This window comes from Rhamphochromis sp. 'chilingali' (genome assembly GCF_963969265.1).
Source record: "Rhamphochromis sp. 'chilingali' genome assembly, chromosome: 16".
In the NCBI taxonomy this organism is placed as follows: Eukaryota; Metazoa; Chordata; class Actinopteri; order Cichliformes; family Cichlidae; genus Rhamphochromis; species Rhamphochromis sp. 'chilingali'.
The window spans coordinates 28,204,302-28,221,387 of record NC_137943.1 but is presented as its reverse complement, the minus strand read 5'-3'; the positions used below and the strand labels follow the sequence as shown (position 1 = coordinate 28,221,387).

The 17,086-nt window shown below is 38.1% G+C and overlaps 1 protein-coding gene across 1 annotated transcript in view; it reads left to right on the top strand.

Annotated features, from left to right (window-relative positions):
- pip4p1a (phosphatidylinositol-4,5-bisphosphate 4-phosphatase 1a) overlaps positions 1 to 16,775 on the top strand; it is a 29,435-nt gene extending 12,660 nt beyond the window's left edge. The window contains exons 5-7 of the mRNA XM_080861489.1: positions 9,604 to 9,656; positions 11,628 to 11,718; positions 15,049 to 16,775. Of these exons, the coding sequence (XP_080717615.1) occupies positions 9,604 to 9,656; positions 11,628 to 11,718; positions 15,049 to 15,192 (288 nt within the window). The 3' untranslated portion in view covers positions 15,193 to 16,775. The remainder of the gene's footprint in view (positions 1 to 9,603; positions 9,657 to 11,627; positions 11,719 to 15,048) is intronic.
- The last annotated feature ends 311 nt before the right edge of the window (positions 16,776 to 17,086 follow it).

Below are 17,086 nucleotides of genomic sequence, written 5' to 3'. Positions count from 1 at the left end.
AAAATGTTTGAGAATTACTGATTTAAATGATGGTGGGTTCAAACGTGTCTGTCAGGTATAATGCCGAATCAGCTGTGGATTAGGCTTATTTAAGTTGACTTAAGGTTCAAGGTAACGATGCCCATCTCCCAGTATCTTCAAGACCTGAATTAAGCTTAGACCTTTATTTTAATTCAATGGAGAGCTTGACTAAATAGACAAGGTTAATCTATGTCACAGGTCCAACCTTAGAAGAGGTTTAACCACCTGTAAAACCACAGTGTGCCTTCATACATAGATGTATATGAAAGCACATCTATGTATGAAGGCACACTTATATTAGAAACATTAAAGGAAGGTCTGGTGATATGTGCAGGGGATTACAATGTTGTGCTAAATCGGGATATTGACACTACCAGTGCTGCAACATGTAAACATCGTCTGTCTAATTTTATGAATACAATATTACAAGAGGTGGGACTGATTGATGTATGGAGAACACGTAATCCTCAAACCAGGGACTACACCCACTACTCTGCACCTCATGCCACATATTCGAGAATTGATTATTTTCTAATTAATATTGAAGAACTTCATAATGTTACAGATTGTAAAATAGGTGTGGCAGATGTCTCAGACCATAGTTTGATTAGTCTAGAAATCAGTCTCGATAATAGGAAAATACATACAGCATGGAGACTTAATTTGGGTATTTTAAATAGGGATGAACATGTTAAGAAAATTAAAGAAGATATAAAAATGTATATAGAAGACAATGATACCGGAGATGTGAGCCCAACTATACTTTGGGATGCATTAAAGGCAGTCTTAAGGGGAAAACTCATAGCCCTAACAGCAGCACAAAAAAAAGCGCGACTGGCCCTATATAAAAATTTGATAGAAAAACTTAAACATCTGGAGAGGGAACATAAACTACTTAAAAATCCTGAAATTCTAGAAGAAATATCAGACATCAGAAACCAAATTGATGAATTACTAAAAGAAGAAGTAGAAAAAAAGGCTAGGTATATGCAACAAACCTATTACGAATCAGGGCCCAAAGCAACTAAAATACTTGCCAGTAGACTGCGTAAAAAGCAGAGATCAAGGATTATTGATAAAGTAAGAAATTTGGATAGTAACAAATTACACTATATGCCTAATGAGATAGAAAATGAATTTAAAAAATATTACACGAGACTGTATTCACAACCGGCAGCCGCAGACCTTGAGACAATAAAAAATTTTCTTGACCCGCTGGATCTGCCCTCCATAGGAGATACCCAAAACAAGTTACTGATTTCACAGATTACAGATAAGGAACTAGATACAGTTATTGCCGAACAAAAAACAAATAAAGCCCCAGGAAGCGATGGCTTTCAGGCTGAATTTTACAAAGTTTTCAAAGAAGAACTCAAGCCACTTCTTCTATCTTGCTTCAACTGAACTCTGAATCAGGGAATAGCTCCACCATCATGGGGAGAAGCTATTATAACAATCTTACCCAAAGAAGGAAAAAACAAAGAATACTGCAAGAATTATAGACCCATTTCCCTCCTAAATAACGACTATAAATTGTACGCTTCGATCATTAGCAAAAGACTCCAAAAATTTGTACCAGATCTGATAGAAGTGGATCAAACTGGATTCATCAAGGGACGTCAGGCACAGGACAATATAAGGAGAGTCCTTCACATTATTGACAATGCAGAAAAAACGAATATCAATACTGTGTTAATTAGCTTAGATCAAGAAAAGGCATTTGATAGCGTAAGCTGGCTCTTCCTATTTGGAGTATTGGAAAAATTCGGGTTTAAGGACAGCTCAATACAATGTATAAGGACAATCTATAATCAACCTACAGCTAGAATCAAGGTGAATGGTAGTCTGACAGATAGAATTCGGCTATATAGAGGTACAAAACAGGGCTGTGTCTTGTCACCAATTCTTTTTGCTTTATATGTTGAGCCACTAGCACAAGCAGTGCGACAACATTCAAAGTTGGAGGGGGTATCCCTTGCTGGACAAAAACACCTTATTGGATTGTTTGCTGATGACGTTATTATTTTCCTACGAAACCCTGACAAGTGCTTCCCAATTTTGATGCAACTATTCCATACCTTTGAATACTTATCAGGCTATAAAATTAATGTATCCAAAACACAAATTCTATCATTCAATTATATACCCTCCCAAAAGATCAGAGACGAATACAAATTAAATTGGCACTCGAACAACATGAAATATTTGGGCGTAACCTTGACAAAATCATTATCAGATATGGCGGACATAAACTATAATCAGGTGGAGGGCAACATTAGAAAAGATCTAGAACGGTGGTCGGCAACACCTACAAACTTCTACTCAAGAATCCAAATAATAAAGATGAATGTTCTCCCAAGACTGTTATACATGTTTCAGTCACTCCCACTTCCTATATCTCAAAAAAAATTCAAAATATGGGACAAGATGATATCAAGGTTTATTTGGGGTGGGAAGAAGCCCAGAATAAGACTAACAACACTGCAACTCCCGAAGCGCAAGGGAGGGATGGCCTTGCCGAACCTAAGGGAATACTTCTATGCAGCCCAACTCAGACCACTTGCTGGTTGGTGTAGACCAGAATATGAGGCAAGATGGAAGGAAATTGAGAAAGAAATCGAGGGAAACAACATTCAGATTTTTATCTCTGACAAACATTTAATGACAAAGAATAAAAGTGGAATGAATCAAATTGTGAAATTTACATTAGACATATGGCACACAGTAATAGAAAAATGTCAGTTAAAAGAACAATTATTTATACTCAGATGGTTTAGACATGATAAAAATTTCAAGGCAGGACAATTGGACCAAACATTCAAACAGTGGGAACTAAAAGGGATTACAGCAGTTTGTACCCTTATGAAAAACGGAGGACTAATGAGTTTCCAACAACTAAAAAACAAATACAAATTGGAAAATAGAGATTTCTTTAGATATTTGCAAGTTAGGGACTACTACGCAAAACAAATAAAATCTGACTGGCTTGGGAAACCACTGGGGGTTGTCGGAAAAGTAAAAGATTGCTATGAACATAAACAATTTAAAACTATTTCCACCTTCTATAGGTCATTAGAAGAAAATAGACAAGATTCAACACTCTATATTAAAAAGAAATGGGAAGTTGAACTGACCATAAAAATAACAGAGAAAGAATGGCTCAATATGTGTGAATTGCAACACAGTACAACTAATTCGCCGTTGTGGAGGGAATTTTGTTGGAAAAATTTGACACGTTTTTTCATTACACCCAAAATAAAAAGCAAACTGACCTCAAGTTTACAAAATTGTTGGAGATTGTGTGGAGAAATGGAAGCGGATCATTCTCATGTATTCTGGAAATGCATTAAAATTAAAAAGTATTGGGAAGACTTAAAAATGAATATGGATAATATTTTGAGTTATACATTCCCAAATACTTGCCAAGTGATGTATCTAGGAAACATAAAAGAATACATACAAAAAGAGGACGTGTATTTAGTCAAAATAATTCTGGCCGCAACAAAAAAAGCAATTACAAAGAAGTGGTTACATCCAGATCCTCCCACCCAGCGGGATTGGATCAGTATTGTAGAGGATATCTCAGAGATGGAAAAAATAACACTCAACATTAGACTGATGGGAGGTAAATACGACAGACTATGGAGGAAGTGGAAAACATTCAGAAGTGACACAAATGAAATAACATAATAGGTTTTCTTTATTTTTTTTCTGCAATGTGATAAATGGAGAAAGATATGTAAACTCCAGACTCTATGTTTGTTTATATGTATGTCTGTTTGTTATTTTCTTTACTGTATGTCCACAATGTCAAAATAACCTAATAAAAATCAAAGTAAAAAAAAAAAAAGAAACATTAAAGGAACACAGCCTTCTTTTACTGGCGCCTAAGCTCAGTAGAGGTTCACCTTCAGCTGTGCAGTGGTAGATTTCTGTAGTTACAGGTTTTTATTTAGGTTTTCTATATGAAAGACGACATGAATTATCCTGAATTTTGTTCGAGTCTCTAGTATACGTGCCAGAGAAAGATGTATTGGCACTCCTTAGTGTCCAGTAAGATGTCCAGTAATATATAGTTGTATTACCACAAAATAACAGCCTGAAGTTGGTGCCAAGATGACTCCTTTTTGAGAAGGGCTTGATCTTTTCTTCTTTAACTAAACCTCACTAATTTCTTAAAATGTTATACTACTATTTCAATAAGTAGTTTGGATTAGGATTGAAAGGGAAATCTAATCCTTTGTGCAAAGAAATATAAAACCAGTACATGCGAGATCAGTCTGAGCTCAGCTGTGAAAATTATAGAGTCAGTGAATCGAACTGGCCATGCTCTCCAAGGTGTCCTCGCGTGACACACTTAAGCAGGATTTATGGTCTGTCTGAACTCTGTGTCACTTGGTCAGATACTGTCATACCTCCACCACACACATGCTTTCCTCTTATCTCTAAACAGCAGTGTATTCCTCTTTCTACTTTTCCTTTTTTCATTATTTTTATTTGTGGCACATTTAATACGTACAACTCAATACAGCCCTGTCAGTGTCTCCCTGAAGCTGACACCCTTATCACTGTTTTTAAAAAGATATCACGCCTTTCCCTTCGCTGTGATGGCCAGCCTTTGACTTCATCTTCCTGTGTAGCCATTTGGAACAACAATACATCTTACGAAGCAGTTCAGAGAGACCATAACCTGGCAGTTTGGTGAGGTAATGGTTCAAGTCCCAAAAACTAAACAATAGATTTCTGTTGGGTTTTCTGTTCATCTGCTGTGTGCATACAGTGCTGTGGGTTTTAAGATGTGTAATTCCTAAAATCAAATTATTAGGGTGTCATTAATATTTGCTGTAGTTAAAAGAAACATGTTTTGCTTTTCTTAATTCCAGGCTTATATTACAGTGGCGGCTGATCATAGTTTTAAATAATGATGTCAGGGTTTGTACAAGTCAACAGATCAGTCTTCAGACTCATCTGAATATTCAGTTTCAGACCGTTTTTTTCTGCTGTTGGCTCTGCTATCCTGAGCTCTTCGCTCCACCTTCAACCTTCTGTTTGCAAGGAAAAGGGAGAGGAACAGCTTGTTTCAGACATTGTTAGAGAAACAAAAGATTATTTTGTACTATTAGTCATGCATATTTAATCTGGAGAGTTCACTAATATATAACTATGGAACTAGAAATAAGCACACCAGATCCCCTTTAAAAATATTAAAAATCTATTGATTATAAATATTAACCTCTGAAGCAGCGTGTAGGAGTTGAAACATCAGTACAATTTGTGTGGTTAATATTCCATATTAAATCAGCTGAATCTTAAAAAAAGTTTCCCCTCAGATTCAGCTGTTTGAGTTTGTTTTTTTTGTACAATAACTTTAGCATATCTAACAAAATCATGCAAAATTTTACTTAATACTGGGAGTATTTTTACAGTTACAGGAGCTCAAGGTTCAGAGGGGAGTGCTGAAATTTAAGGCTGAAAAATATATTTAATCTCTACTAAAAACTGCAATCAAATCAATTTTACTCCCACTCCAAGTCTGACAAAAAGATATTTTTTTTATTACCAACTCTGAGCATCAATATTATGAGATACACATTTTAGTTGGTAGAGTAAATTGGGCCTGTAACTCAGAATATTCATTCATTCATAGTATCAATGTAATATTTCTGCATGGTGTTATTAACTGTGCTAAAGTCATAACCTCTATTTACTGTATTTTTCTTAAAAATACTGTAGATGACCAATGAAAGTCCTGTCACTAAGGAAGGTCCAGAGCCATTAAAACACATTTTTGCAGAAGGGATGTGTTACTATGCAGAACAGCTGAATAAAACACTGTCTTTCGGGTGACGCTTTTATCGTCTGCAGCCAAAGCTACAAACCTGTAACAGTTTGAGTAGCCCTGCAAGGTTTTTGTTGTGAAATGTACTGTAGTGAGTGAATTATTGAACATCCAAAAAGCACTACGCCAAGTATATGTTGAATTATTGGTACAGATCAATAACCCTATCAGCTCTCTGCTGATATATTATGGTCATTTTCTGCTAAAGAGAGGAAGGGAAATTCTTCTTGCTGCTCTTTTAACAATCAGTGGGACAGGTAGGATGGTTTAGATATATGGTGGATGAGAGGAGGTGGGTATACTGGGAGAAGAATAGAATACACCGCCGTTCTCGATTTCTCTGACTATACCCACCTCCGAGGTGAGATGGATGGTGCTGGGCGTTTAGCATTCAGCTGGACCTTTCCTACATGCTTAAAGACAGGGCGGCTGAACAAAAAGTTCAGATCTGTGCCCTGGGTGGCGTTCCAGTTAATCTTTTGTTGCAGATCCTGGTGATAATGTTCTCAGTGTTTCTTTCAAGACAAGAATAATGTACAGCATGCACACAGTGAATTCTGCCCTGCAGGGTTTACAAATGTATCACGGCCCAACGTTGGGAAGAAAGTAACTGTCTGTGTCGTGAGAGAGAACAATTGTTCTTATTTTGCTTTTGTGTAGCAAGCAGCACCTGCTGCCAAGAATTTGGATATTTGGATTGAATATCAGTAGGTGTATTTAGAAAAAAGAAAAAAAAAGGCCTTCAAGACTAGTTCATAACTTGTACCTGACATAAAAAGCAAAATATTACCTTATATCAAAATAATCTATTGCACACATGGGCAACAAAGGGCTCAATAGCCACATTTAGCCTGTGAACCATATGAGTCTGGCCCTAGACATTAAAGGGAAACTACTAAAGGGAAAAAAATTAACAGGAAGTATTTGGTTAATGGGTGTTGAAGTGAATTACTTGGGAGAAAACAAATTTCATATGAATCCATGTTCTATTCACAATAGAACATGTTTAAACTGAGGAAATGTACCATTTCAAGAACATAATAAGGTCATTTTGAATTTGATGACAGCAACACGTGTCAAACTGTTGTGACAGGTCCATCCATATTTTCTGCTGAGTAGGATTCCCTCGTCTTCTAAAACCTGTAAATACATATACATGTCTTTCCAGATGTGTAAGAACTGATGCATCCCCATGTCATCAGAAATGCTGGCTTTAGGAAACAGTGCTGATAAAAAGGCACATGGTTCCTCTGCTCTTTAGTCCAGGATCTCACATCCATGTTTTTCATAAACACTTAAAAACTTTGATTCGTGTGACCACACAACAGTTTTCCACTTTGCCTCAGTTCATTTTAAATCAGCGTTGGTTCAGAGAAGCTGGTGGTGTTTCTGGATCATGTTCTCATACAGCTTCTTTGCATGATGGAGCTTTAACCTGCATTAGTGGATGGCACAGTGAACTGTCTTCACAGACGATGATTCCTTGAGGTGTTCCCGAGCCCATGCAGGGATTTTCGTGACAGAATCATGCCCGAGGGCTAGAAGATCATAGACGTTCAATATTGATTTTCAGCCTTGACTCTTGCACACAGAGATTTCTGATGAAACTCTGATGGCTTTATGCACTTCAGGTGATGAGATATTCAAAGTCTTCACAATTTGACATTGAAGATTATTATTCTGAAATTTTTCCACAAGTTTTAGAGGTATTTTTTTCCCATAGATTACTGAACCTCTAACCACCTTGGCTTTTGAGAAACTGCCCCTCTAATGCTCCTTTTATACCTAATCATGTTACTGACTTGTTGCCAATTAACCTGATTAGTAACAAAATGTTTCTCCAGCTGTTTCCTTGTAGTACCACTTACTTTTCCAGGCTTTTGTTGCCCCAACCCAACTTTTCTGAGACAAGTTGCTACCATTGAGTTTAGAAAGAGCAAAAACTTTTGTGAAATAATATAATTTCTCAGCTTAAACGTTTAATATGTTCTGTAGAATATTGGGATTGTGCAGTATCTTAAGTGGCAGATCATACGCTAGGGGGAGCAGCCTAAAGGAGGAGATGATGTTTCATGTCTTTGTAATAGGAAATTCTTGGTTTTAGAAAAAAGGGCCTTTTTTTCTGCCTACCAAAATTCATCAAGTTTAACATAAATAGTGGTCCTTCTCGCACTTTATCATTGTACCTCCCTGTGGGGGGGAAGAAAAAGAAAGTTGTCTAGCCCTGATTTAACATGTTATTGGAATTAAAGCAATGATTTATGAACCAAGCCTAATTTTTATGTTCTCATTTATTACTTTATGTGACTGAAAGTTACATATTTCTCTGCAAGAAGGAAATTGCAGGACTTTAAAGACAATTAATCTGCATGTAGAGGAGCACGATTGTAGCAAAAATTATAATCCTGATTATTTTTTCATTATTTAACATGTTAACTTTCCTTTTGAAACATCACACGTTTGTTGAATTCAAGTGTCAAATTCCCACATTACATTGTCAGGTAAAGCTCATTTTTACTTTAAATGAGCTGGGTGCACTGTTACATCAGGAGCATTTTGTTTTGTCCAAGCACTATTGATAAATTAACATGACGTTACATTAACATATATCTGAGCTCTTCACACCCCAGCAGAGCCTTATGTGGCGTTTATGATTGATGTGACTTGAAGAGAGACGAGGAGTTCTTTGCTCCTTGCAGCTGATATCCATATGATTGAGAGACGTTAACGACAAATGTTCCTGTCAGAAGAAAGAAAGTCCTCTTCATTTACATTACATTTGCATGTTTTTTATGCTTTGTATAAAAACTTCTTTTTTTTTCTGTAGAAGGAGGGTTTCATTACTCAAGCTTAAAATTTTGGTAAAATGTCTAATGGTCAGACCTCTGTAAAGTCAATTAAAACTGACTTTGACTCACCTGTGTGTGCCAAAAGCCAATTTTGAGCCAGGAAAACTCAACATTTATTTAAAAAACAAAAAGAAAGTTACCCTGGGGCTGCTCAATTATAGCAGCGATCCTAATCAGGTTTATTTTGCTCAGTATTGAAGTCCTGATAAAACACAATGCCTTCTTTTAACTTTAAAGAAAAATTTTATTTCTGATTTTAATCAAAGTTGTTCTTCCTGTCATCCTGGATAAACTCACCTCAGACTGAGTTTGGAGAGACGCGCTAAAGAAAAGACAAAAAATGTCGGCCACAAAAAGAATGCAGAAACATCGTGTTTTCATCTGGATAATTTATGCTGATAGTCATTGGAAGACATCATTGTATTTGAATTTTGATTATTTGGAAGAGTGTTATTTTACTGCAGTGTTTCAGTTGCAGGCCCTTTACACTTTCTCACTCCCTTCAGTATCCTGTCCTGATGATAAAAATCTTCTGACCAGCCCAAATGGATGGGGGGGGGAAAAACAAATCTATCTGCTGTTAGCACTTTATAAACAAACTGTATAGGACTTCTCTCCAACACCTGCTCACATTTGCTTATCAATCTGCTGCACAGCTATACTTATTTAATTTTTACCTGGTGCTACGTTTATTTTTATTTTTCTGAGTGAAGTCAAAGGCAAACTTTTGTGCCTGTTTCATTATAAACCTAACAGAAGCAGAATCACTAGTTTGTCTGTTAGAGGTCAAAAAGAGAATTAATGTGAGTGTAAGTGTGTCGCCACCATAACTGCTAAGTTGGCAAACGTTTTTAGCTGAAGCCGAAGCTCACATCTTTCTCTTTGTAATTTCAGTGGACAGAGTTCACAGATCGGACGCTGGCCAGGTGCCCACACTGCAGGAAAGTGTAAGTAGCTATAAGCAAATCATCCATTACACCACTCTCCTCTCACCGTACGCAGTTTTTGCTTTTACACCGTTTGGCATTAAGCTGTAAGGTTTTACTCAGACACAGTAACAAAAAGGTAATAAGCAGTGACTTCAGGGACACTTTAATTAAATCTCTTACTTCCCGTTTCCTCACAGACCTCAATTAGTGTTAAATGTCATGAGGCTTCTGATCTGTCACATTGTATGTCCATATATGTTTAGTACCTCAGGTTACAGATTACTGCATCACTGTCTGCATGAGCTTCTTAACATGGTGAGAAATGGATGCAGGATGCTAGTATCTATTGCAATTGCATGATAAATTTGAAATAATATAGGATGCGGTTAAATACATGTTATTGATTATACGTTTAAAAAAAAAGAAACTGAATAATCAGAACGGATATACAAAGCAAATAGCTGCCTTTTGTTCTGGTACTGAAGAGACGTGCCAGTATGTCAGCTGTCTTGCAGTGCACAGGTGTGCAGGTGCAGTTTTTGTGAACAGATTTAGTCACAAGACTGTAGTTTGTCAACACAAAAGCATCTACAGAACCTCCATTCAGTCTGGACAGGTGCGTTTCTGCAGGTTAAAAATGAAGAATGTAGAAATGCAAACTAAAATTAAGCTACCAAAAGTAGTTATTGTAATTGTTTTTATAATGTGACACAAAAGGAAATATTCTGGTGGAAAAAAACAAACCCAAAAAACCAACACACACAGTTAATGATGGCTGAATTATATTTAGCTGCTCCAGTTTCGGGGTGATATTGTTCACGCTGCTTGCTGTCACGCTGTTGAACCTGACTGGAAAACCTGAATGTGACAAAGGTAGCAGCGTTGTCTCAAACCAAACATGGCAAATGATCCAAGGTTGTTGCTCTAGCAGCCACAGTTTGCATGCATTCATAACTTGTTGAGGCACTGTCCACACGCCCAATACTAAATCCTTTAATACTGAGGAAAATTTTAACACACATAAACAGCAAACACATGTAATTTTAATGCCAACCTACTGGCTGAAAATTATTCAGTGGCCCCTCCCAGTCTGCCGCTTGGGCACGATGGCAGCCATGGAGGGTGACAAGTGTTCTACATTTTGCATAATCTGGGTACTTGTAGTGTACTGCATGCAGTCTATTTGTGAGGGTGAACACACTAGTTGTACAAACCTGCCAACATTAGGTTTGAACATCTGCATGTTTTCACAAAAGTGCATTTTCTTAAGTAAATAAACTCAAAGGGAGGTCAGTGATGTGTGAGTTAAGTAATATTGAATATTACTGTAGTATCTCTGCACACTGGTCACGCAGCCAGCTGCACAGACAGCCTGGTGTTATTTGGCCAGCTCAGAGATGGAAAATTAATTTCACTGTCCTACCTTCCTAATTCAATATGGCAGGAAAGAGGCGTTGTTTGTGTTTCTAACATTTTGTTTATAAAAAGCTGGAATCGGTGAATATCTTTGTTACTTCATCGAGGTCTGAAACTCCCTGTTTCATGTGGCACATGTGGCTCTAACTACCATTTATTTGGTATGTTTAAAAGTCTTTTTTCCCCTGTTCCTTCACAGTAAGGAGGGCTTAAGTGCAATTGTATTCTAAGTAAAATTGTATGCACTCTGTGGGTTGTGTATGTAGAGTTTTACTGAGAGGCTGGACATTGTGGCAACTTGGGTAGTTTTAGATAAACACAAAACGGTACTGATGCAGATATTATTCCTAATAAGTTTAAGGGTCATGCAAATTACTGGAGTTCCTTGGGGAAAAACTGGAGATATTAAAATAAAGAGGACAGCAGTTATGAGTAAGGAAAAGACAGGAAGCACTTGATATAGTTAATGGCTGAACTTCTCACACTATGAGTCTGAACAGAAAAATACATAAACCTGCAGGGTTTTTTGCTGCATTTAAATAAGCAATATTAATTTCTATCTCTCCTCTACAGGTCTTCAATTGGTCAGAGGTATCCACGGAGGCGGAGCTTGTGGTGTTTTCTACTCTGCTTGCTATTCAGCATTTCAACCGCCGGATTGATGGTGAGCACACGCCGCCCAACGCCAGTCTGACACCCACATGAGTCAAGGAGCTGTTGTTCAGTATTAAAAAAGAGATTATGAATAGCTGTCTGCCGGGCATTTGTCTTTTTAGAAAATGGTTCTCATGTCCTTCCTGTTTTGTTTTATGAAGCGAAAAGTCCACAATTATAGATAAAACAAAGGTAGCAGGGAGAAGCAACATGATTGCTATCTTTTCTTTTGTCGTCGCTTGTTTAACATGGAAGGTTGGCGCCTCGCGGCTGCTCTGCAGACACGGTGTGACAGGCCTCTATTTGTCATTGAGAAAAAGCACAAACACAACCTGCTTTAACTGTAAGCTGTGTCAGGCTGCAACGCTGCCTTCAACACCCACAGAATAACAAAACAGAACATTTGTGCTGAGTTCTGATCTCCTGCTTTGCCTCGTCGCTTCTTGTTCTCTCAGTTTGACGTGTGCAAAAATCCATCAGAGCTCACGGTGCTTTTTAGAATTTCTGTTGTTGCCTGCATTTAAGTGATTGTAAATAGATGCTGCAGTGGAATATTATCAGAATAATAAAGGAGATAACAGCCGTTTTAGAGAGTCTAGAGTAAATGAGGGATGTAAAAGTCTAACAGTGATGCACAGAAGGGCTAAATGGTCAGGACATTCTGCTTTCTGAACAGCAGAGGGCGCAAGATGAGCATCAAAAGAGGCTGAGCATAAGAGGGTTGCATGCCTGGCAGCTTTAAGAACCGTAATCCAAACATTAAATGTGCTGCATTGAAAGCATTGCGTAATGCTGGTGTTGTGGCAATAAATGTCACGACGTGGAATGAGGTTGTGTTTTATGAAAAGGTGTTTTTAATTATATGAGTGGTGCATGAGCAGCAAGTTTTGACAGTTTAATCTTTAGGGGTGTTTTGCGTCAATAACCTTTTAACAGCAAGAACCAGAGACAAGTAACCGATCAAGCTGACTTTCCAGGCTGAATTTTAATTATGAGTTTTAAACAGAATAGTTAAAGGGAAAAAAGAAGTTAAGATTCAACTCTGTGACGGCTTTGACATCCTGGATTTTGTCTTGAGAGTTGCCTGTTAAACTGTAAAAACCCCCTTGAGAACGACATGAATGATTAAACGTTCACACATCGTTTATAGAAGAAGAAAGATGAAGCTTGAAAGCATATTGATGTCTTTTGGCCTGCTTGAACTGTTAAGATTACCTCATGATTTCTATTTTTATCGAGCTTTTTTGGATTTCTGCTTCTGGCCCTGAACATTTGGAAGCATAATAGTGTATTATAGATGGTAATATTAAGTTTAGATATTCTTGACAACAGAAACGCCTCTAAATCCTTTTTCTTTTCCTGCTTCTTTTAATACCCATGTGAATTTTGCTTGAGTGTTTTGACTTTGAAAAGGGAATTTATATTTCCGTACTCCCAGAAAATCCCTGTGGGTTTTCTCAAAGTCACTTTTGCCATCTTCATTAAATAATTTTCTTCTGAGCAGCTGCACACTTAATACTTGATGGCAAAGCTGTTTTCCCTCTTATCTCTCAGTCACTCCTACGTATTGAATATTAGCTTCTGCTTGAAAAATTGTGGGGAAAAAACCTGTCACTGCATTAGTGTGGTGCTGGTGAATTAATCACTAAGTGTGGATATGGGGCTAAATGTTAACTGGTCTTTGTTTTTCTGTCCTTGAGAGGAGAAATTGTGTTGCTGCCAAGTCAGTTTAAAAGCTGAAAATCTGATCGTTTTAGTTTGGGCTGCCTTGAAATTTCATTTAAATGTATGATATTTTTCTTAGTTTATAAATCCAGCGCAGTTCTTTTCTTTACACATCTGTAAAGTCACCCTCTTCTCTTCATCTTCCCTTGTTGAATGGCGGTTTCCCTTGCAAGACAGACTACACAGTCTAACCTAATCTAAAGCCCAGTCTATACTACTTTGCTGAGTACTCGCTGCAGTGGGCGACCTGCTTGTTTACATTTGTCCTTGTCCACTGGTGTGTCTGCATCACTCTGCCATCACGAGTAAAACTAAAGCTGTCTATCTTGGTCTTACAGACAGTAAATCTTGAGCAGCTGCTTTTATGGAAACGCAGGGTAGCGAGGAAGCTTGAGAACAGACTGTGATGTGTGCACACATTTTCAGAGCTATGGAAACAAGAAAAGTGGCACACGTCTACACTGACAGACTACTATCTATTCCATTATCATAATTATCAGTTACAGGCCCATTATATTTTATTTGAAAGCAGCTTCCTTGTGCTAATGAATATAGTATGAAAAAGACCTGTTACACCGGACTGTGATGCAGTTTAATGTAGTATCATAATTCAGGCATAACTCGAGAGACTTTTAAAACGTAGGTATTTTTGTTTTGCTTTTTGTTTGATTTATACTCAGAGTTCAAGAAAATCCACTTTTAAAGACATTTCTTAAGGTTAAAATAAATGTTATTGATTTAAAGGAGTAATCTTGTAAAGTCTCAGTAATCCAGTCCAATTTATTGCATTTCGGTGTAGTTTCGTTTTTATACCATCGATTCAAAATAACAGTCCTACCAAAGTGCTTTATATTGGAAGATAAAAATACTACAATATTAGTAAGTAAAAAAACAACAACCCAAGAGCCAATAATAATAATAATTGCTGATGATTAAACACAGTAGTGGTGTATAAACACAGAGCAGTTTCCAGGTTTGTTTTGTTGTTGTTGTTTTTCATCAACCTATTGGCAGATTTATGTAAGGATTATTGGACATGATAATCTCTGCAAAGTCGTGGCGGAGATTACTTCAAACTTGTGCAGATTACAGCAACAAAACTGATCTGAGGATAAATGCAGGAAACCTATTCAAACGTACCTGCAGACTAGGCTCCTTCGTTCCCTTACATTTAGGTTGATCGGCGTTTTCTGGCCATCCAAAATTCCGTCTGGGTCGCACGTAATCCCAGAACTGGAGTTACAGTCAGTAACTTCAGTTTTTTTAGCAGGACTTTTTTGTTGTGGAGCCACACTTGTTCCCACATGGACACATTTTAACAGTGCATTATAAATATCTTTTGTGTTTAATCACCAATAATAATAGGAGTGACTGTTCCACATGTTTTTGTTTTTATTTTAGGATTTATATAAAATTGGCTTCTTCTCATCCTTTTGTTTTTCTGCATGGCCGTCATACCTGCATTTTCCACCTAAAAATCTAAATAAATAAACAAGCTTCTCCAGCCTTATAAAAAATGCCTGGCTCTGCCACTGCTTACATGTCCCTCTTGAAAGGGCTTTGTGGGGAGCAGATGGATGCCTGAATGCTCCCTCTGCTTGTTGTTTCTCTGCAGGCTGGAACGTGGGTGAAGGCTCAGACCTACAAGGGAATCTACGCCTCGTGGGCCGTGCTGCTGCTCCTGGTTCTCGTCACCCTGGCTCGGGCCTTCTACTGGGCCTGCATGAGGGTCAGCCAGCCCCTGCAGAACTTCACATAAAGCCCCACCACCACCAACACCTCTCCATCATCTGCCGTATCTCTCTTTCCAAACCGCCTGGCCGGAGGAAAGTTGGCTTTAATGAAGAAAAACGAAACAAAACACGATATTTATTTAAATCCCTACTACAGAAAGAAACAGTTCTCCTCCTCCTGTCCCTTTCCCTTTTAGTCCAACGTGTTTCCAAAACTGGATGGTGGCGGCTGCGACTGCTATATATATCTATCGGTAATTATGATGACGCGTATAGCCTAATGTACTGTTTATCTGTTCTAATCTCGTGGCCAGTGTGGGGCTCATTTTAACTTTTTTTTTTAACACAGTTTTTTTTGCTCTTTACCCCTGCGCTGTTTTTCGTCTGCAGCGCATCTGCTGCACTTGCGACTTCTAAGACGAGGGCTTAAAGTTAAGTCTTAGATGTGATTATCGGGCCGCCTTTAGTTTTTTGGGTGGCAGGGGGTACTTGCCCTTTCTAATCCTAATTTGTCATTAGGTTGAGTATTTCAGCATTTAACATTTCCTTTTAAACTGAAAAACAAAAGTCAGATGAAGCTAACAAATTGATGCCAGTAAGAAGATAGGCGGCTGGAGGGACATCAGCCTCCTTTTGTGAATCTAAAAGATCAAGTAGGTGTTGAAAAGTGTCTGAAAAATTGAATTCAGCAGCGTGTGAAGGTAGGCTATGATGTTTCTGAACTTGTGTTTATGCTGAATTATCCCCTGGGACTGACTTTGATCCAAAGCAGCTTGAAAGCCTTAAAAGGAGGTGTGATAGAAGGATTCAACACTCGCACGTACGCACGCACGCACACACACAAACATACATACACAGCCACATTAATGCATACCATCACACAACAAAAGCAGGATGCTCTTTTAGAGTTGCACCAGCTCAGAAAGCAGTTTGTCAAAGGCAAACCAGCCTCCGTCTTCAAAGCCAGACCTGGAGACAGATTTCCTCCACACCGCGGTTTGTTTTTTTCAGCCGGGAAAGAAGTGACACGCGTGAAAGTTGTGGTCCGACAAGAATGTAACCGCATTTGAAAGCTTCTTTTTTTCTTGGAGCCAAAATCCAGCCAACAGGTTTGCACCAACTTCTCTGCAGTCAAAATAACATTAACAGCAGAGCTCGACAGAATCCTTCCTCCCCACTTATTCCCGTTTCCAAAAGATACGTGCGTGCGGTTTGCTCATGGTGCATTTTGTACAGCGTGGCTCTCTGAAGTACAGAATACCAAAACAAATAAACCACAAATGGGTACTGACTTTTAGAATACTGATATCTGCCTTGTTGCATCTGCAAAACCCTTAGAGTATATGTGGAGTTTCTTTTAGACGTGTGTTTAGTTGTTGAACCACAGGGACAGGATGTTTGTTTTTTTTTTTTTTTTTTTTAAGTGCTGAAATCTGGGCTTATTCTGCAAAAATACAGGACATGAGAGTTTCACAGCTGAGGGTAGAAACCCTTACCACTTCAAGATCTGCGTCCGAATGCATCAAGTTTCACATAAGTCACCTTATTTCAACATTAAAAAAACCACGTCGCTTTGCTCTTTTTGTGTTTTGGGACAGTTCAGGATCACTTAACAGTACACACGTCGCTTTTTTGGTCACTGAAGACGGAGGCTGCTACTGGTGAAGTTTCCACATTAAGGCCAGCGGGAGATGTTACGTGGAAAGGTCAGAATAGGTCCGTAACACAAACACACACTATGAATACATTCTCACACAGTGCTAGTCCGTAACTCGTCTGTGGTTCTGAATCTGAATGTGGTAATAATTCTTTAATGATTTATGTTTTGTTTTTTGATTGTAAATATATTTGTTGTATGATGGAAGTGATTAAACGGATTCTGTTGCACTCTGAGCTTAACACTACTGCTGTGATCGCTGC